The 23,107-nt window shown below is 34.3% G+C and overlaps 1 protein-coding gene across 1 annotated transcript in view; it reads right to left on the bottom strand.

Moving 5' to 3' along the window:
* LOC131182398 (protein BTR1-like) overlaps positions 1-17,910 on the bottom strand; it is a 28,185-nt gene extending 10,275 nt beyond the window's left edge. The window contains exons 1-4 of the mRNA XM_058151946.1: positions 17,742-17,910; positions 17,511-17,621; positions 15,178-15,416; positions 14,990-15,096 (exon numbers count right to left, since the gene is read on the bottom strand). Of these exons, the coding sequence (XP_058007929.1) occupies positions 14,990-15,096; positions 15,178-15,416; positions 17,511-17,595 (431 nt within the window). The 5' untranslated portion in view covers positions 17,596-17,621; positions 17,742-17,910. The remainder of the gene's footprint in view (positions 1-14,989; positions 15,097-15,177; positions 15,417-17,510; positions 17,622-17,741) is intronic.
* Positions 17,911-23,107: the final 5,197 nt, after the last annotated feature.

The following is a 23,107-nucleotide window of genomic DNA, read 5'->3' as shown; positions in this document are numbered from 1 at the left end:
ATTTGGGGTCGGCTATATAGATTCGCTTTTTCCACTCTGAACGATTTTGGGTTAAATCCTCAGAAATGTGTAATGCTTCTAAGTCATGTTGTACTACTCTCCTCCAAGTCAATTTAGGTCTACCCCTTTTTTTCTTTCTATCCTCTAACCTAATGTGCTCTACTTGTTTAACCGGAGCCTCCGTATGTCTACGCTTCACATGACCAAACCACCTTAATCTCCCTTCTCTCAACTTATCTTCAATTGGCACCACTCCTACCTTTTCTCTAATACTTTCATTACGGACTTTATCTAGTCTAGTATGGCCACTCATCCACCTTAACATTCTCATCTCTGCAACTCTTATCTTAGATGCATACGACTCTTCAGGCCCAACACTCACTACCATATAACATAGCCGGTCGTATGGCTGTACGGTAAAATTTTCCTTTTAATTTATTGAGAATCTTACGATCACATAAAACTCCCGTGGCACGTCTCCACTTTAACCATCCGGCTTTAATCCTATGACTAACATCCTCCTCACATCCCCCATCTACTTGAAGGACTGAGCCTAGATATTTAAAGTGATTACTTTGGGACAGTACCACTCCATTCAAACTAACTCCTTCCCTATCACCAGTTTGGCCTTCACTGAACTTGCAATGCATGTATTCTGTCTTCGTTCTACTTAACTTAAAACCCTTTGACTCTAGAGTACTTCTCCAAAGTTCTAGTTTCCTATTGACTCCTTCTCGTGTCTCATCTATCAGAACAATATCATCCGCAAACATCATGCACCAAGGAATACTCTCTTGTATATGTTTCGTCAGTTCATCTAAAACTAATGTAAAAAGGTAAGGGCTTATGGCTGATCCTTGGAGTAATCCAATTGAGATCGGAAAATCTCTTGTGTCCCTCCTACTGTGCGCACAATAGTAGTTGCTCCCTCATACATATCTTTCAATACTTGTATGTACCTAATAGATACCCTCTTTTGTTCTAACACATTCCATAAGACTTCTCTTGGAACACTATCATAAGCTTTCTCCAAATCAATAAAAACCATGTGTAGATCTTTCTTCACATCTCTATATTTCTCCATCAAGCTTCTAATGAGAAAGATTGCTTCCATAGTTGAACGACCGGGCATGAAACCAAATTGATTGAGAGAGATAGAAGTATCATGACGTAGTCGATGCTCCACAACTCTCTCCCACAACTTCATAGTATGGCTCATGAGTTTAATTCCCCTATAGTTTGAGCAACTCTGTATGTCTCCCTTATTTTTAAAAATAGGTACTAAAATACTTTTCCTCCATTCATCAGGCATTTTCTTTGAGTTTAGAATCTTATTAAATAATTTAGTTAACCATGCCACTCCCATATCTCCCAAATACTTCCACACTTCAATTGGTATTTCATCGGGTCCACAGGCTTTACCCACTTTCATTCTTTTAAGTGCTTCGTTTACTTCTAAAGATCTAATCCTTCTAGTATAATTTACATTCTTTTCTATTGTTCTATAATCTATATTCATGCTATTTCCATTTTGACTATTATTAAAGAGATCATTAAAATAATTTCTCCATCTTTCTTTAATGTCCTCATCTTTCACTAATACTTTTCCTTCTTTATCCTTAATGCACCTAACTTGATTGAGGTCTTGACATTTCCTTTCTCTACTCCTTGCTAATCTATAAATATCTTTCTCCCCTTCTTTAGTTCCAAGTTTCTCATATAACTTTTCAAAGGCCTGTGCTCTTGCTTGACTAACTGCCTTTTTTGCCTCTTTCTTTGCTATCTTGTATTGTTCATATGCCTCATTATTATCACATTTAGGTAATTTCTTATACCATTCCCTTTTTCTCTTCACTGCCTTTTGTACTTCCTCATTCCACCACCATCTCTCTTTTGAGGGTGGTCCATGTCCTTTAGACTCTCCAAGTACTTTTCTAGTTACTTCTCTAATCTTTGATGCCATCTGTATCCACATATCATTGGCCTCCATATCTAGCTTCCATACTTCGGACTCGAGAAGCTCATTTTTGAACTTCACTTGCTTTACTCCTTTGAACTCCCACCACTTTGTTCGAGCTACACTATTTCTTCTGACCTTACTTGAATTGTTCCTAAACTTGACATCCAAGACCACCAACCTATGTTGACTTGTTAAAGCCTCTCCTGGGATGACCTTGCAATCTTTGCATAGAGCTCTATTTGTCTTCCTGGTTAAGAGGAAGTCGATTTGACTTCTATGTTGCCCACTTTTGAAAGTCACTAAATGTGACTCTCTTTTTATAAAGTAGGTATTTGCTAGTATTAGGTCGTATGCCATAGAAAAATCCAGGATGCTTTTTCCCTCCTCATTTCTACTGCCAAAACCAAAACCTCCATGAACATTCTCATAACATTGTCTATCACTTCCTACATGTCCATTCAAATCTCCACCAATGAAAACATTCTCTTCATTCGGTATGCTTTGCATTAAATCATCCATATCTTCCCAAAACCTTTGTTTACTCTCACTGTCTAGTCCTATTTGTGGGGCATAAGCACTAACTATATTTATTGTTTCTCCTTCTAGTACTAGCTTTACTAGTATAATTCTATCTTCTACCACAAATATACCAAATACTGCCTAAGCCTAAAATTCTCCATAGGATAACATCAAGGAGAAGGCTACCATTAAAATGTCACACCCATGATCCCTCTCTCTCTCCCTAAGAATGAATACGACTAAGTTAGATATAAACTACAAATCCACTTGATTGATGAAATTTTGCAAAAACATAAGAAATTCACCTAGCTTGGTCCCTTCCCAAAATCAACTCTAACTAACCAATTTTGTGCCTATTAGATTATTTATAGAATAATACAAATGTACATTTTAAAATAATTACTATATCTATTAATTTATCTGTATCAAGAAAGCTAACGAACCATAACAAATCTTTAAAGCTAATTAAGACATAATCAGAAATTATCATATTGTAAATTTTATAGTTAAAGCTTTTATTATACTACTTAGCAGTTATATAATATACCTATAATTGAAAGAAAATTTTAAGTAATTATAACATATTTTATTAGTATACCCACTTTTGGACAGCACACAAAGGATACTGGATACTTATTGCACCTCTTAGCAAAAAGGATCAAATTCAAGGTACTCTTTATTGTTTATAAAGGACACTTGTTTAATAAGTTCTAATTATTAACCCTACCACAAAATTGCAGTTATTCCCAAATCATGTCAAAATTTCAACATCTCTCATAGAAACTAGACATTTCACAGCAAAACAATATAATCGCGCGCGCGCGTGTGTGTGTGTGTGTGTGTGTTACCAACACTAGGCAGCTTTCACAACACAAGGAAAATTGAATTTTTTCCAATGCCTAAAAATTTTAAATAAAATATATATTAAAAATTTCATTTCAAGAAGATTCCCAAAAATTAACTCAAACTGAAATCATTATTTATTTATTTATTTATTTATTTATTCCTCATTACAGTAGTTACAATGCTCAAATCTTCCAACCTAGCAACCTAGAAAACACAATCAATTTACAATGACCAAGCACTGGATTGGTCCCAAATTTATATGAACTATGTCCAATACACAAATACACAACATATCAAAATTTAAGCCGTCGATGTACTCTGGAAATTCAGAATTTAACTGCCCTCTCTTCCCTACAATCCAAATAGCTCTAAATTAATTTCAATATCTATTCTTCACGGTAAATTTTTCATTTACTAAATTCCGTTAGAAAAATTACAATTCCATTGACTTTAAATCAACAGGCCCATAATCCACATAATTCAATATCAATTCTCAAATTAACATGGAAGTATCACCTTCATTCCTGTTAACGCAATAATTCAATTAACTAATTTATTCATCAACTCAACATATACATATATAAACTATTAATTGTCAAATTAATATTGGAAAAACATATCAAATAAGCCATTGTAGAAGTTTTGGGTCAAATAAGCCTAAAATCAAGTTTTAGACCAAATACAGCCCAGTATTTTCTAATTAAGGCCAAATAAGTCCTCACCTTATAAAATATTTATTTTTTAATAAAAAATGTATTTTTTTTAAAAAATGTATTTTTCCTAATTTTAATTATTAAATAATATTTATCATTTTTAATTAAATAAAATTAATAAAAAAATTGAAGAACATGATGAATAAACTTATTCAATATTAAAATTATTATTTTTAATATTTTATTAGATAAAATTTATTTGGCCTTAATTAGAAAATACAAGGATTTATTTGACCCAAAACTTAATTTGGGCTTATTTGACCCTTCTTTCAATTAATATTTAAGAGTAAAATTCTCAGTTCATAAAATATTTTGAAGCTAATAATAAATCCTTCACTTCCAACTTTACCATTCAGGTTCTAATTAAGAAAAATCAAGATAGCCATCAATTCTTTATAACCAACCAATTTAGCATTCTCAATCCAACAACAACATAGCATTTAATTCCTTAATTCACTTCCCCATCCACACCAATCAATATTCACAAGTTAACTCATATCATTTTAACCCATTACTCAAATTTCAATTTACATATAACCAAAAATCACAAAATCACCAATTGAAATAAACCTCACTTACTCTCAATGATTCAGAGCTCAAAGCACTAAACAATAACAAGAAACAATTTTTAGGTTGCAAGTACCATTCACACGCACACCCTGCTATTGTCAGCATGTGTCAACCACTTGCAATGGACAGCACTGCTAAGGATGGCTACAGCTAGCTCAGGTGCCACTAATCACCATGGAGACTACCACACATAGTGGCGAGGCTAGAGCTATGCAAATCAAGGCCAGCAAGTTCTACTCCTTCCCTATTGATTGGCTGAAATGGATGATAAGAATGAGTTTTGTGGTGGCTGGAAAAGGCAAGGTAGCTTGCTTAAAGCTTTGGACATAGGGGAAATGCTAGTAATGGTAATGGTGGCCGGAAGTTCCAGCAGCTGAGATCCCTCTTCCTCTTTCCCTCAAATTCACATTTTTGTAGAATGAAAAACAAGACCAACCTAATCAAGGCAAGGGTGAAGGTTTTGAGATGGGTTTAGTTGGCTGGAGAAGGTGGGTTGCAGCCTTGCAGGTGCCGCCACCTCTCCTCTTTTTCCCTCTCTCAATTTTCACAATGGAAAGCTTTCTCTCACCCTCTACTCTTTTGTCAAGACAAAATTCTAATTGGTTCCCATTTTCTAGAGAATTTTGAAATCACCCTTCTTTCAATTTTCCCTTTTTTTGTTCCCTTTCCTAGAAGACTCTTTTACTTAAACTTTCAACCCTACAACAAATTTTTTCCCTTTTATTCTTAATCAAATTTTAATTGGTTATAGAGCCTTCTCTATCAAACAGGCAGGTGTTATAATTCTCTCCAACTCAACTCAACTAAGCATTTATCCCAAAAATTTGGAGTCGGTTATATGAATCCGCTTTCTCCACTCTAAACGATTTTGGGTTAAATCCTCAGAAATGTGTAATGCTTCTAGGTCATGTTGTACTACTTTCCTCCAAATCAATTTAGGTCTACTCCTTTTTTTCTTTCTATCCTCTAACCTAATGTGCTCTACTTGTCTAACTGGAGCCTCTGTGTGTCTACGCTTCACATGACCAAACCATCTCAATCTCCCTTCTCTCAACTTATCCTCAATTGGCACCACTCCTACCTTTTCTCTAATACTCTCATTACGGACTTTATCTAGTCTAGTATGGCCACTCATCCACCTTAACATTCTCATCTCTGCAACTCTTATCTTAGACGCATACGACTCCTTCAGTGCCCAACACTCACTACCATATAACATAGCCGGTCGTATGGCTGTACGATAAAATTTTCCTTTTAACTTATTGGGAATCTTACGATCACATAAAACTCTCGTGGCACGTCTCCACCTCAACCATCCGGCTTTAATCCTATGACTAGCATCCTCCTCACATTCCCCATCTACTTGAAGGACTGAGCCGAGATATTTAAAGTGATTACTTTAGGACAGCACCACTCCATCCAAACTAACTCCTTCCCTATCACCAGTTTGGCTTTCATTGAACTTGCAATGCATGTATTCTGTCTTCGTTCTACTTAACTTAAAGCCCTTTGACTCTAGAGTACTTCTCCAATGCTCTAGCTTTCTATTGACTCCTTCTCGCGTCTCATCTATCAGAACAATATCATCCGCAAACATCATGCACCAAGGAATACTCTCTTGTATATGTTTCGTCAATTCATCTAAAACTAATATAAAAAGGTAAGGGCTTGTAGCTGATCCTTGGTGTAATCCAATTGAGATCGAAAAATCTCTTGTGTCCCCTCCCACTATACGCACAATAGTACTTGCTCCTTCATACATATCTTTCAACACTTGTATATACCTAATAGATACTCTCTTTTGTTCTAACACACTCCATAAGACATCTCTTGGAACACTATCATAAGCTTTCTCCAAATCAATAAAAACCATGTGTAGATCTTTCTTCACATCTCTATATTTCTTCATCAAGCTTCTAATGAGAAAGATTGCTTCCACAGTTGAATGACTGGGCATGAAGCCAAATTGATTGAGAGAGATAGAAGTATCATGACGTAGTCGATGCTCCACAACTCTCTCCCACAACTTCATAGTATGGCTCATGAGTTTAATTTCCCTATAGTTTGAGCAACTCTTTATATCTCCCTTATTTCTAAAAATAGGTACTAAAATACTCTTCCTCCATTCATCAGGCATTTTCTTTGAGTTTAGAATCTTATTAAATGATTTAGTTAACCAAGCCACTCCCCTATCTCCCAAACACTTCCACACTTCAATTGGTATTCCATCGGGTCCACAGGCTTTACCCACTTTCATTCTCTTAAGTGCTTCCTTTACTTCTAAAGATATAATCCTTCTAGTATAATTCACATTCTTTTCTATTGTTCTATAGTCTATATTCACGCTATTACCATTTTGACTATTATTAAAGAGATCATTAAAATAATTTCTCCATCTTTCTTTAATGTCCTCTTCTTTCACCAACACTTTTCCTTCTTTATCCTTAATACACCTAACTTAATTGAGATCTTGACATTTCCTTTCTCTCCTCCTCGCTAATCTATAAATATCTTTCTCCCCTTCTTTAATTCCAAGTTTCTAATATAACTTTTCAAAAGCCTGTGCTCTTGCTTGACTAACTGCCTTTTTTGCCTCTTTCTGTGCTATCTTGTACTATTCATATGCCTCATTATTATCACATTTAGGTAATTTCTTATACCATTCCCTTTTTCTCTTCACTGCCTTTTGTACTTCCTCATTCCACCACCATCTCTCTTTTGAGGGTGGTCCATGTCCTTTAGACTCTCCAAGTACTTTTCTAGCTACTTCTCTAATCTTTGATGCCATCTGTATCCACATATCATTGGCCTCTATATCCAGCTTACATGCTTCGGACTCGAGAAGCTCATTTTTTTAACTTCACTTGCTTTACTCCTTTGAACTCCCACCACTTTGTTCGAACTACACTATTTCTTCTAACCTTACTTGAATTGTTCCTAAACTTGACATCCAAGACCACTAACCGATGTTGACTTGTTAAAGCCTTTCCTGAAATGACCTTGCAATCCTTGCATAGAGCTCTATTTGTCTTCCTGGTTAAGAGGAAGTCGATTTGGCTTCTATGTTGCCCACTTTTGAAAGTCACTAAATGTGACTCTTTTTATAAAGTAAATATTTGCTAGTATTAGGTCATATAACATAGCAAAATCCATGATATTTTTTCCCTCCTCATTTCGACTGCCATAACCAAAACCTTCATGAACATTCTCATAACCTTGCCTATCACTTCCTACATGTCCATTCAAATCTCCACCAATGAAAACATTCTCTTTATTCGGTATGCTTTGCATTAAATCATTCATATCTTCTCAAAACCTTTGTTTACTCTCACTATCTAGTCCTATTTGTGGGGCATAAGCACAAACTACATTTATTGTTTCTCCTTCTAGTACTAGCTTTACTAGTATAATTCTATCTCCTACTCTTTTCACAGCTATTACATCGTCTTTCAATGTCCTGTCTATGATTATGCCCACTCCGTTCTTGTTTCTCTCCTTTCCGGTAAATCACAGTTTGTGCCCTGAATTACCCACTTCCTTGCTTTTCTCTCCTACCCATTTAGTCTCCTGAATGCAAGCAATATTCACATTTCTCTTTTCCAAGGTATCCACAAGCTCCATTAATTTTCCTATAAGTTATCCAACATTCTAAGTACCAATCATGATCCTCCTCCTATCCTGTTCCTTCCTAATTGGTCTCCTTCTATGATATCTTTTATTGTTTTCTATGTCTATCTTGTATTCTGTTCTACTATCAGTTCTACTATCTGTCCTATGGACTAACTTCTTTACCCACACCCATCCATGATGTGGGAACCCTTGCTCACTTAACAACACACCTGAGCGCCGGCACGGCGCGTCGCTTTCCGTGAACGCCCTACACCCTTACATATTTCTCACTACACTCGGGTTCCGATGTAGCGTGTCGTAAGTAGAGGTAGCCCCAACATTTATATCATTTGAATCCATGTCATAAGGTGTGACGAAATTTTACGCTGGTTGTCACCCACTGCAACTCTCCTCCTTTATCCGGGTTTAGGACTGGCTAAGCAAATACTACTTAGGCGGAGTTGTTATAATTCTCTCCACTTAAGAAATTTTGTTCGCAAAATTTCAAAACTCAAGCAAGCATCAACCATACCATATACCACTACTAATGCTAATATTACTGCTCTAGAGTTAGTCGCCATCTTATTCTAATAGTTGCATTCCTAGGAAAATCTCTTTTTAGTAATTGTTATGGAAAGTCAATCATTATATTATTTCTGTGTATATTTTGTATTCTGTATTCCTATTTAGGATTTCTTATTTAGGATTTCTTCCTAATTAGTATAACACAATTATAGGAATCAATTGTATATAAATACCCATGTACAGATTAATTGATATCAATGAGAATCATCTCTTTTTACATGGTATCAGAGCAGGCCATCTAGGGTGACTATTTGTTCTCACCACCCATTCCAGAGAGACCTTGGCCACGACCGCCGCTTCGACCGATCAACATTGCAGTGTCGCCTCAATCCCCTCATTCCACCATCGTGTCTTTGTTCGATCCAAGACACAATTAAAGGGCTTCGAGGTTTGGCTCTCGGATCCTATTTCGGTATTTACTTGATTTGTGATTTTGGATTATTTTGTTGTCACAAGACTTTGGATTAGCGTTTGGTTAGTTTTCTTTGTCTCAACAAATGGCGGACAATAAGAATGTTATTTACGATGTGATTAGATGATGACTAAGATCACGGAACACAAACTTAATGGTTCGAATTACAGAGTGGAGTAAGATGTTAGGGTCTACTTGCGTAGCATTGATAAGGATGATCACCTTACTAAAGATCCACCATCGATGATACACAACAAACTTGGCTAAGGGAGGATGCTCGGTTGTTTTGCGGCTTGAACTCGATTCACGGTGAGGTAATTAGTTTAATTAATCATCGTGAATTTGTTAAGGAATTGATGGATTACTTAGATTTTACGTATTACGGTAAAGGGAATATCTCCGTATTTATGATGTTTGTAAGGCATTCTACCGTCTTTGAGAAAGAGAATAAGTCTCTCACGGCTTATTTTATGGATTTTAAGCGGGTATATGAGGAACTTAATGTATTGTTGCCTTTTAGTTACGATGTGAAAGTTCAATGAGCCCAACGGAGCAACTGTTATGAGTTTTCTTGCGTGCCTTCCTTGAGTATGAGATCGCTAAATCTCGATTCTTTCCATTACGAGATTTCCTCTTTGCATGAAACATTCACACGGGTCCTTCGTGCAGAGTACCCAATCTTCACAAATGCAGAGTGCTCTTATTAGCGTAATCCAAATGGACAACAGGTAATAGAAGAGGAAGTAGAGGAGGAATTACAGCAATGTATAATCGTAATGGAGAGGCTAGTTCTAATCAGGACTCAAGAGGAGTCATTTGTTATTATTGTCATGAGCACGGCCATACAAAATATAATTGTCATAACTTTAGAGGAAGAATCGGCGATCACATATGGGAAATATGGCGTGAGAGGATTCTCTGATATCTTCCTCCGAGAAAGCTGTTTTGGTATCTGCAGAGGATTTTGCACGATTTTCCCGATGCTCGTGCATCTCTAAAGCCTACCGGTTCCCTATCACTACGATCATTGAGTCGTAAATCCACTACATGCCTTGTGTCTTCCTCATCCAAATGGGTTATTGATTACGGTGCAGCAGATCACATGACAGTAATTCTAGTCTTCTATCCGCTTTGGTCTAATCCCACTTCCTCTCGTTACTTTAGTGATGGTTCTACTTCTTGTGTCATGGGTTAGGCTGCGAATCCGACCGTCAATTTCTTTGTCATCTGCTTTGTGTCTACGATTTCTCTTTTAATCTACTTTACATTAGTAAACTTACTCGTACCTAAATTGTTCTATTTCCTTTTTTACGATCATTGTTTGTTTGAGGATCTTACGACGGCTGATTATTGGTAGAGGGCGTGAGTCGGTGGTCTCTACATTCGGAAAATCATGTACCGGTCGCTTGTTTGCTCCAGATCGTAACACCTCTTGAAGCTCATTGTAGATTGGGTCATCCTTCTTTGTCTACCATGAAGAAGTTGTGTCCTCGATTTGATCTTTATCGACTAGAATGTGAGTCGTGTCGGTTGCAAAACATCATCGTTTGCCTTACGTGTCTAGAGTCAATAAACGGGCTTCATCCCCTTTTGAGTTAGTTCATTCGATGTTTGGGGTCCTTGTTACATTACTTCTAAAGCTGGATTTCGTTATTTTGTTACTTTTGTTGATGATTACTCTCGTGTTACTTGGTTATATTTAATGAAGAATCGTTCTGAGTTGTTTTCTATCTTTTGTGCCTTTTGTAATAAAATCAAAACTCAATTTAATATTTCTGTGCGCATATTAAGAAGTGACAATGCTAAAGAATATTTTTCAAAGACAATTTCAGTCTTACATGACACAAAATGGCATTCTTCATCGATCTTCTGTGTGGATACCCCATCCCAAAATGGCGTGGCGAAAGAAAAATCGGCATCTTCTTGAGGTAACTCGTGCTCTTCTTTTCGGATGAAAGTTCCTAAACACTTTTGGGCGGATGCGCTTTCTACGGCATGTTTTGATCAATCGTATGCCGTCTTACATCCTTAATGGGGATATTCCTTATCGCTTTGTTCCCTACAAAATATTTGTTTCTTGTTGAACCCGTATTTTTGTTGTACTTGTTTTGTACGTGATGTTCGTCATGAGTTACTAAATTGGATCCAAAGTCTCTCAAATGTGTCTTCCTTGGGTACTCCGATTCAAAAGGGTACATTGTTTCTCTCCTACTCTTAATCGTTATCTTGTTTCTGCAGATGTCACATTTTTGAGTCCACTCCATTTTTTCTCAATCATCCGTGTATGAGAGTCGGGGAGGAGGATGATATCTTAATATATCGTCAACCAATGTCTAGTCCTCTCTCACACTGTTTCTTACGTCTCTAGACCTACTCGGCCTCCGTTGTTCATGTTTATTCCAGGAGATTGAGATTACGACTCAGATCCTCCACCAGCTACTTCGTTGGGAGATCCTATACCTCATACTGATCATGATTCTGATCTAGATTTACCCATTGCTCTTCGTAAAGGTAAACGTTCATGTACTTACCCTATCTCTTCTTTTGTTTCTTATAATCAATTGTCTTCTTGTTCTCGGTATTTTGTTACTTCTTTACACTCTGTTCCTATCCCTATCATTGGTGAGGCCTTTGTCTCATCTGGTGTCTTTGCTATGAAAGAGGAAATGGAGGCTTTAGATGCTAATGGTACATGGGAAGCTGTTGCCTTGCTTCCGGTAAGAAAGCTATTGGTTGCAAATGGGTATTCTGATGAGGTAAATCTGATGGTTACGTGGCTAGGTTAAAAGCACGCCTTGTAGCTAAAGGATATGCTCGGACATATGGGGTTGATTACTCGACACTTTTTCTCCTGTAGCTAAACTTATACATTCGCTTGTTTATCTCTTTAGCAGCTACATATGATTGGCCCCTGCACCAATTGGATATCAAGAATGCTTTCCTTCATGGTGATCTTCAGGAGGAGGTGTATATGGAGCAACCACCTGGGTTTGTTGCTCAGGGGGAGTTGGGTAAAGTTTGTAGGCTTCGGAAGTCTCTTTATGGCTTGAAACAAAGTCCTAGGGCCTGGTTTGGGAGATTCAGTGAAGCAGTACAGGAATTTGGTATGCAAAAGAGCAAGTGTGATCACTCAGTATTTTATAAGCAATCTGAGGTCTAATTCTCACGTAGTCTATGTGGATGACATTATCATCACCGGGAGTGACTCTGCAGTATTTCATCTCTTAAAACCTTTCTCCAAACCCAGTTTGGACCAAAGACTTGGGATTATTAAAGTATTTTTGGGTATTGAAGTTATGAGAAGTAAGAAGGGTATTTTCTTGTCTCAAAGAAAATATGTCATCGATCTATTGACAGAGACAGGAAAATTAGGTGCTAAGCCTTGTAGTGCACCAATGACTCCAAATTTACAAATGTTAGCAGGGGATAGTGAGTTGTTTGAAGATCCAGAGAGATCAGAGATTGGTAGGAAAATTGAACTACCTTCTTGTCACTCGTCTGACATTGCTTATGCCGTTAGTGTGGTAAGTCGGTTTATGTCTTCCCAAGCTGTTGCTCATTGGGAAGCCTTGGGACAAATCTTGTGCTATCCAAGGGAGCTCCAGGAAGAGGTTTGTTATATGTTTATCATGTGCATTTGAATTTTGAATGTTTTTCAGATGCCGTCTTGTATGGATATAATGTTGATAGGAGGTCAACTACTGGATATTACGTTTTTGTTGGAGGAAATTTGGTGTCTTGGAAAAGCAAGAAGCAGAGTGTAGTTTCTCGATCTAGTGCTGAATCCGAATACAGAGCCATGGCACAATCAGTATGTGAGGTAATGTGGATATTTCAATTACTAGATGAGACAGGTTTTAAGACCCTCCAGCCTGCGAAATTGTGGTGTGATAATCAAGCTGCTCTCCATATTGCTTCTAATCCGGTATTTCATGAGCGGACCAAACATATTGAGATTGATTGTCACTTTGTTCGTGAAAAGATTCAACAACAGATCATCTCAACAGGACATATCAAAACTAGAGAGCAGTTAGGAGATATTTTCACAAAAGCTCTAAATGGAGCTAGGATTGACTACATTTGTAACAAGTTGGGCATGATTAACATCTATGCTCCAACTTGAGGGGGAGTGTTATGGAAAGTCAATCATTATATTATTTCTGTGTATATTTTGTATTCTGTATTCCTATTTAGGATTTCTTATTTAGGATTTCTTCCTAATTAGTATAACACAATTATAGGAATCAATTGTATATAAATACCCATGTACAGATTAATTGATATCAATGAGAATCATCTCTTTTTACAGTAATAATATTTAAATTTATTTAGCTTGCATTTCCAGCTAGGCTAGCTTTCACATTTAAACGTAAAGGACAAATCCTTATTAACTAGTTAGCCCCTCAAACACCAACATTTATTTAGTACTCACTTAAATAAAGCTACTTATAAGCTATCACATTAAAAATTGTTTGGTTAGTGTTCAACTCACTATCTTCATGATAACCACTATCATTCATAAGGCACTATCTTAGATTAATCTCTCATTAATTTATAGTTGCCTTTGTTTTGCAAAAAACAATGAACCTCCTTTTGTCCTAAATATCGTTTACTAATAATTACTATCCTTTTATAACTCCAACTAGTATTCCACTCTATATATGAAAGCTCTACCATACAGATATTATAATCTTATACATTTCATTCTACCACTTAACCTTCATCTATATCTTATTATCATTCTAGCATAGAGATACTATCATCTGCCATTTATAGCTAGCAGTCTTAATAACTAATTAAGGAAACCATTTCTAAAACTATTTTTCTTTCTCCAAGTACAACACTCCTCCTAATTCCCATCATTTATTCCCCAACAATTACTATACAATGATGCTAAATCATAGCCTCAATTCCTTTAATAAATCAAATCTCCAAAAATCTCTTTCACAATTTGATTAATTCCCTCCAAAGCATCCTACATGCACATACAAGAATCCAAAAAATCTTATTGGTATTAAAATCCAAATGTGAACCAGAAATTCATGTTAGTGCATACCAATCTTTCTAAAACCCAAAGGCACTTCTTCAAGTGACTATAAAAGGAAAAGAAAGAAAAACAGTATCTTCAGCAAACAAAAAATTATAGTTTTTCAAGATGCAAAAAATGAGCTGATGTTCACCTAGATATAAATTCTATGAAGTCCATGCAAGACCTACTAGAACAGACCAACCATATTAGGAGAAGTTTCCTGAGGCATGTGAGAAGTGGATTAAGAAAAGTTTTTCTAATAAAACACGTCACTACATAGCATCAGCATAACATCCTGTCCATCTCCAAAATAAATTCCACTTGTCAAGAGTCTTCTAAAACCAGAAGCACGGCATTGCCAACATATCTTGTGTTTCATATGCCACCAATGTTGTTTCGCATTATGAATTCAGGCAAGTGGCATTGTTGCAAGTTTCCCTGTATTGTCAAGCAGAGGGCCTTAGGTATTATTATCCTAGATTCACCCCAGTAATGTTCTTGAAAATGGGTCATACATCCAGGGTTTCCCATTGCCCTAGGAAAAGGGTTTTTTGGATACCTCATTACAAAAAAAAATCCATGCTTGCAACTGTTATAAAGGGAAAGAAACATGAATCAAGAAACCTGAAGGCATAAAATAAATTATATTTCATCCTAAAATTTTTAGCCACAGCAATTAAGCAAATTTTATCAGCAGAAACAAAAATTAAAAAAAAAAAAAAGAAAAAAGAAAGCAGCATTCATACTTTATAATAGATCCTCCCCTCCCAATTATGCTACCACAAGAGCTATTTGGAACAATTAGTCTCACTTTTGTTCTTGGATCAACATCAATACCATCTTCAGTGTGAAGCTGACAAATAAAAAAAATGTGATGAATTAACATCAGCAAACAAATATCATTTACGGGAGAAGCCTGCATCAAAATAATTACCTCGCTAAGCAATTTAGCAAGAATGAGTTCCACAGCCTTTATCACATCATCAAAGGTCCCAGATATCATAATTATCCTATCTGATGTTCCTGGGAAAAATTCATAATTGCGTGACAACTGAATTCGTGCTCTAGATTGCAACTGAAAATCGCTGATTGTGGCACCACCCTTTCCAATAACTGAACCAGCTGCAGCATTTGAAACAAGAAATCTAATATATGTTGGCTTCTCAACAGAATCTGACAGCAAAAAACAAACAAGGAAAAAAAGATTAGCAAAGAGAATTAAAACCAGAATAAAATCCATGCTAAAGCATGAATTCATTTCTCACATGCATGTGTTAGTGAGAAAATTGACTTTTAAAGTTAATATGTAAGCTCCAATCAAATAAAGCAATCTCTTATTTGCAAGCGCCAATAGGGCCATTAAAGCAATAAAGAGAGAAAAATGCAAGTTTCAGAAATCCACATGATGCTATGTTGCATAACAAAGAACAAGATAACAGTCATCAAATATCCCACTAAGTCTAATTACAAAACCAAATACACATAAACCAAGAGGTAGACAGAACAATTAAATTTTATTATGTTTTTATGCACTCTTTAAACTGCAAATTATCACTTGGATTTCTGCAGGACAATTCTTGTCTTTGTCCTCTTGAAGCAGCACAAAAGGGGGCATCAGATAATCAACAAAACTAACTTCACATGCTTTAACATATAAATTCAATTAAAGGCACTTAATTAGAGTATAATGATTCCATAGATCGCAAACAAAAGCTTAAATACAAATAAATTTAAGAAAGAATAGGTGCATTCCCTACTTTTAAAAAAAGAAGTACAGTTCAAACAAAACAGCTACTGAATACTGATCTCATGTAATAATTGGATTCAATAAAATTTGGGGTGCAGGCAGCACGGTCAATATATATCTTAAGGATAACATGGTTGAGGCCTCAATTTGAGAGATGAAATAAATTATCAAACACACTACTGTAAAGTCTGAAGACAAATTTACATTAACATAGTGTTTGGTTCAAATCAATAATCAATTACAAAGTTAGAATTCATTCCAAACGAATTCTAATTCATTTGAAAATAAGTTTCACTGGTTGGTATGACACAATTTAAAAAGCAGAATTCAATTGAATCCATGTAATTCATGTTTGGTATAAATGTAATTTCATAATTGAAATTAATTTATCCTCACTTCTAAACTACCCTCAATAATAAAATAAAAAATATAAGTTCATCCTCCATTAAAAAAACAAGAACTTATAGCTAATAAATTTATAACAAATAACAATTAATAAACATATAAATAAATTAATAATATATATGGGAGGTCACTTTAACAACATAAATAGTGTAGGCGAGAGAGAGGGGGGGAAGATAAAGGTAGGGGGGAGGGAGAGAGAGAGAGAGGGGTGCGAGCATTTGTGAGGGATACATGGGCCTTTTAGTCCAAAAAATTTTGTTGTCTTAAATATGTAGAATTCATTTCAAATTTTTTATCAAATTTGATAGTAATTGATTTTAGTTATAACCAATTACATGAAATTCAATTCTAAATTTTTACAAACCAAACACACGATATATGGAATTCAATTGAATTCCACAAAATTTTGTGGAATTTATTTGAAGAAAACAACCCCTAAATTGAAATGCCATACAAGAACATAAAATATAGGATTCTCCTTGCGATTAAAAATTGGAATAGCATAAATAGTAAGCCAGAGAAGCACAAACAGATAACTTATCAAAGCATGCATTATAACTTCAATATGTGGAGATTGTGAAATGAAGTATGTAAGCTAACTAAATTATGTAAGGTGGACTTTGGCTATTTTAATACACTTAAACAGCATAAAATTTAATGATTCATTCGATCGTGGAATTAAAATTAAACACCTCGCGCACGCACACACTACACAGTACCTACGGTAAACAGAAAATTTAGTACATAAGCTGAAATAAACCTTCAATCTATCAATTCTCCTCTATGGAGCCAAACTAACCCAGTGAAGCTTCGAAATATATATTTTATCCATTTTTCACATGTTTCTTAGAAACCAAACAGAACCTAGCATTTACATTTCCTCACCCTCCTTACATTTTCTTACCATACAAACAGAAAAATTAAGGTTAGGGTTTAAGTGGATGTCAAAACAACCAAAATTAAAACCAAAAACACAACAAAATTGCAAAATTAGCATATAAATTCATCACACTTCCTTTTCAGTCAAAGTTAGCTTAATAAACAGAGAATGTAACTAAAGCAACTATTGGAATCACTCATTTGCGTAGGGACAGAAATCAGATCAGATCAGATACCAGAAGTAGGCGATTTCGGCGGTGGAGGAGATCTCTTGCGCGGCGCCTCCGGTGACGAAACGTAAGACGACTCCGTCGATTCCATTTGAGGTTTATCTTCTTCACGTCCTTCTACAGAAAGAGAACGAGTGAATAGTAAGAAAATGCGATAGAGATATAAAATTAAGCAAATTGTATACTCACAATGCCAGGGAGAGAGAGAGAGAGAGAGAGGGAGAGAGAGAGACTGACCCTGTGTGCTGGCTCAAGTAAAGGATTTTTTTTTTTTTGGGGGGGAGAGATCTGGTAGGCGTCCAGTGGAGCTTGTGCCTCTGCAATTTGCAAATAGCTAATTAGCTCTCCTACACGTCTAGTTGTTTTGTTTTAGGCACCGCGTCTGCACGTCTACTGTAGACGTTAAAAAACTTCTTTTGACTCAACTAACTCTTTATCCAAAAAATTATTGGATTCACTTTTTCGTCCTCATTTATTTCTTAAATTCTGCTTTCATTCTTTCTGTATAATATAATAGAAATTATATAATATTATTTAATTTAATTATTATTCTTTTATATTTATTAAAAAAAAAATATAATATATATATATAATGATAATTTTTGAATAAAAAATTAATTCGAACCTTCAAATATAAATTAAAATTTTCAATCAATTTAACTCTTAAAATTGGAAAATCAAAAAAAAAAAAATATATATATATATATATATAAGCTATAACATAAAAATAATCTCATAAAATTAAGTCATTTAATTTATTAATACACTTAAAAATAACTTATATGTATTATATTTTATAATTCACATAATATAATGATTTGTTAAATAATATCCACTTAACGTGAATATTGATTATTTAAATTTTAATTTATTTTTTTTAATTTTAAATTATTTTTTTTTCTTTTTATTTATTTTACTTTTTTAAAAATGATAATATTTTTATATTTTTTATTTTTCAATTGGTATACATGAATTAATTTAAAATATAATATAAATTATTTATTAAAAATTAAAATTAAATGATATTTTTATTAGTTATTAATAAATAATCAATAAATAAATAAATAAATAAATAAATATATATATATATATATATATATATATATATATATTAAAACTAAAGCAAATAAGTTTACAAAATCATATCATGCGTTTAAAAAAATAATTTAAAATTTTATTATTTATCATTTTCTTAGCACAGTTGACAAAAAAAATCACCTATTTAAATTATTTTATTAAATAATATAAAATATTTAAAATTTAAATAATATAAAATATTTAAATTTTCATTTTAACTAAATTTTTATATTTTTTTAATAATTTTATTTTAGTAATTATGGGTATTAGATTAAAAGAATACATTTGTACAAAATATAAGATAATACAAGTTTCCATGGGTATGTTCATTTTTATTATATCCCTTATCATTCAATGACGAAACAAAGATACTAATGTTTAAAATTTTAATAAAATTTAAGTTGTATTTAACATAATTAATTAAAATTTTTAATATTAACAAAATTCTAGCATTATTTGAAAAATATAAAATATAAAAAATAATTTACGCAATGTATAGATAATATAACTAGTTTAACATTAATTTAGAGAGTGAAGAACACATATAAGATACTAAGTGCCTTTTTGGTATTGAAGTTAGAAGGCCAAAACTATTTTTAAGGAAAAAGAATCATTTTAAATATTATTAAAAATAATTATTTTATTATTCTTATAACTAAAATTAATTATATTTAATTTTAAATTATTTTTTAATACTTTTTAACTAGTATATTTAAAAAAAAAATTTCTCAATAGCAACTCCAATAACAATACTAAACGGGCTCTAAAACTTCAAATTTTAAATTATATTTTAATCTTAATATTTTATAAAAATAATGACTTTGTATTTTCTTAATAATTTATAAAAAATAGTTTTATTGAAAAAATTTGAAAAATTAATGTTGAAATTGTTGAATATTTATTGAATTTGTTAATTTTGATTTTTCAAATTTTACGATGAGATTGACAGTATAAAAGATGAATTGATGGTATTCTTTTATTTTTTATTTTTAATTGAATTTTATTTTTCATTTTTGTGGTTTGTTAAAGGAAAGTATAAAAATTTAAAGATGGACCAGGCATTTGAGAAAAAAATTGAGAGATAAAAGAGTTATAAAAGATAATGATAAATTTGTAACTTTCCTAAAGCAAATTGTAAAATGCCAAAATTTCTATTTATTCTCTTTATTTGAATTTGTTGTGCCACCAAACTTTGAGTGCTATGCTTGGCTTCAAAGAAACTGCAGACCTAGGTAAGCATTTGGGTGTTCCTTTGCTTCACACCCATGTTAATAAAACCACATATCAGTATGTGATTGATCGAGTAAAACAAAGGCTATCTTCCTGGAATGCTACATCGATCTCCTTAGCTGATAGGGTCACATTGGCTTAGTCAGTGCTTTCAACAATTCCAATGTACACCATGCAAATCTCTAAGTTGCCAATCTCATTGTGTAAGGAAATTGAGAAAGCTATATTAGATAGTTTATCTAGGGTTTTATAGGTGAAAAGAAAAAGGTGGCTTTAGTGTCATGGGCAAATGTCAAGCTATCTAAAGATTATGGTGGTCTCGGTTAAAAGATTTAACCAGCTTGAATGAGGCGCATTTTATGAACATTGGATGGAATATTTAAATGAATTTTCATCTTTATGGACTGCAGTGCTTCAATCTAAATATAAGCTCTCACCGATTAGCATTCCTGCAGTGTCTGTCCCTCAAGGTTGCTTTTCTTTATGGAGGAATGTTTGTGGAGTGTAGGCGGAGTTGAAGTCTAAACTGTGTGATCTTGTAATGGCTCCTATTCCCCCATCGGATGAGGATTTAGTGGTCTTGCAGTATGTTAATCATCATGGTAAATGGAATTGGGATAGCTTTCAAAATTTGTTAGCATAGAATGTTATTCTTCATATTGCGACAACCTTGCCTCCGAGCGATTCCCAGGAAGATGATACCATGATTTGGATGCCATCCAAATCAAGAATATTTTCGATTAAGTCAGATTATTCATCTCTGGAAAATAATGGTGTTGTGTCATGACCCAACCTATGAGCCGGACCGGTACTAGAATCTGGACCAGCATAAAACCTCCGAGGCCCGTAATAAGCTTTATTATTCCCAAACCCATGACTAAGCCCACAATTTAGGCATAACATGCATATAAAATAATTTAAATTGAACTATTATAATTTTATTTCGGGCCAACTTAACCCAATAATTATCAGAAATTAAAATCAGGGGAGCTCAGCTCAGCTCAATCCCATTACATCATTCACAAACTATTTAAAAATCATAAAAAAATTTTCATTTATTAATACAAAAATTAAATTCATACAGTCCCTGACAAGATTAATGCTACTACTAGTATATGTGGAGTTCTAAATTAAAAATTTAGAAAATAATAATACAATTAAGTAATTATCAATAACCTGCAAGAAAAGAAGCAGATTATTCTGAAAAATGTCTTCTCCTGTAGCCTGAAAAAAATAGGGTGAACAGGAATGAGCATTCGATTCAGAGAGTAAAATATCAATTTTAAGTACAATTTCTGTAGCTATCTAAAACTAATGCGTCCTAACAATGAAATGCAACACCATCATACATATCCATACAAGTCACATCATAATAGCTAAAAGGTAATTTGGAGTACACACACTCAATAATATTCAAATAGTACATATACGGGAGCTAATCCCCTATATAGCTTTCTTAATCTAATCTCCGCCAGCGAGTGTCTCTTAAGCCAAACTTTCGCTTAATGAACCAAATGCGGGAGCCAGCGAGTGTTTCTCGAGCTGTGCCTACCCTGACTTATCAATAAGAGGATCAGGTCACAGCGAGTGTCTCTCAAGCCGCGTCTACCCATCTTATCCATATCCAATACCACACACCATACGTACGCCAACGCATGCACACTACTCCAAATTACTATAAACAACATCCATGGTACTTCATCAATTAAGAATGCAATATAAAACATGCCTAGGGTTTAACTATATAAACACATATTTATAACTGATGCATGGGCATGCTTGAACATATAATAATACTGAAATTATAACTAAAATTAATATTTTGCTCACAGTACATCAGAGACGACTGTAGAGGTTAGGTGAAGGAAGATGGTTGACCCTGATCACCTACATAATTTTATTTTGAATTTATTAGTGCTAATTCAAATAAAAATAAATCTAAAGAGGCAATCCTAATTTTTACCGAAAATTCAGCAGAGTTTCCCTTATACTTAGGACCTACCCAACTTGCAAAAAAATTCAAATAATACTTCTAAATTCTCAATTTCCACAATCACATCTTATCAACATCATATGGCCCCTCCTGAGCCCTCAAAATTAGACAATAGTCATAAACTTGAAAAATTACATTTTAGTCCCTATAATTGACATTTTGTAAAAATCCACTCAAACAAGCTCTAAAAATTTTAAAATTTTGCCCGTGGTCCTTAATAAAATTATAAAGCTATCGCAAAAGGAATTGTAATTTTCCAATCACTTATGAATATTTTATTCAAGAATATTACTCAATTCTATAAGTTTCCAACAGCTAACATATTCTTAATTCAACCCAATTCAATATTCACATATTTAAACCTCCATTCTCAAGCTTCAACCAATCATATAAAATTTACATACCATAAATCCAGATGATCTTATATGCTCAGATGTTAAAAATCTAACTAAAATTCATATATATTTTTCAAAAATATTCTACAATCACTTAAAAATTCAACAAATACCATAAAACATCTCCAAATAATTTTACTTTCACCATATATTTTTCTTAAATTTTTCTCTAATTTTTTCCTGTTTAAGAAACACTGCATTTAAGCACCGCAGACTAGGAAATAATGAAAATAATTTTACCCAAAGCTTATCTATGTCTCAAAAATTTTAAAAATTTATGAGGAAACCTTTGGAAGTTGAATCATCCCCAAAGCTTATCGGAGCCACCGCTGGAACCACCATACACGGTGGCTGGCCACCGACCGTCGATGACATCTGCTGGATCTTATTCATACCAAATTGTTCCTCTGCTCTTCCTCAATCCATAGGTGGTCTCGGATCGTCGATCCAACGGTCGGATCGTCCTAGATCTAACAAAAAAGCTTGAAAAATCAGAAACTTCTCTCCTTCATATCTCACTCATCCTTCCACCAAATGTTGCAAAATAAGTATCAAAAGAAAGTTCTCGAAACAAGCTTTCCAACGCCACCTGAATCACCTCGATCGGATGACGGATGAAGCTGAAATCGCGCTTGGAAGTTTATGCCCACTATGTGTGTTTTTTCTCTCTCCTCCATCACTTGCTGCCGCTTCTGGTGCTTCTCCAGCCAACTGGTGGTGCGCCGGCGACGTTTAGGATGGGGGGACCTCTCAGGCTGGCCATGGTGGCTGAAGGCTCACCGGTCAGAAGAAAAAGGGAGGGGGAGGGAGAGTGACAGAAGAGAGAGTTTTTAAGGGGGGGGGGGGGCTGCTGGGTTTTTTTTTTCCTTTTTTTTTGTTTTGAATTTCTGGGAATGAACCTGGATAGA

Source organism: Hevea brasiliensis, chromosome 8 (genome assembly GCF_030052815.1).
Source record: "Hevea brasiliensis isolate MT/VB/25A 57/8 chromosome 8, ASM3005281v1, whole genome shotgun sequence".
In the NCBI taxonomy this organism is placed as follows: domain Eukaryota; kingdom Viridiplantae; phylum Streptophyta; class Magnoliopsida; order Malpighiales; family Euphorbiaceae; genus Hevea; species Hevea brasiliensis.
The sequence above is the reverse complement of the archived record's forward strand: the minus strand, read 5'-3'. Positions and strand labels throughout refer to the sequence as shown.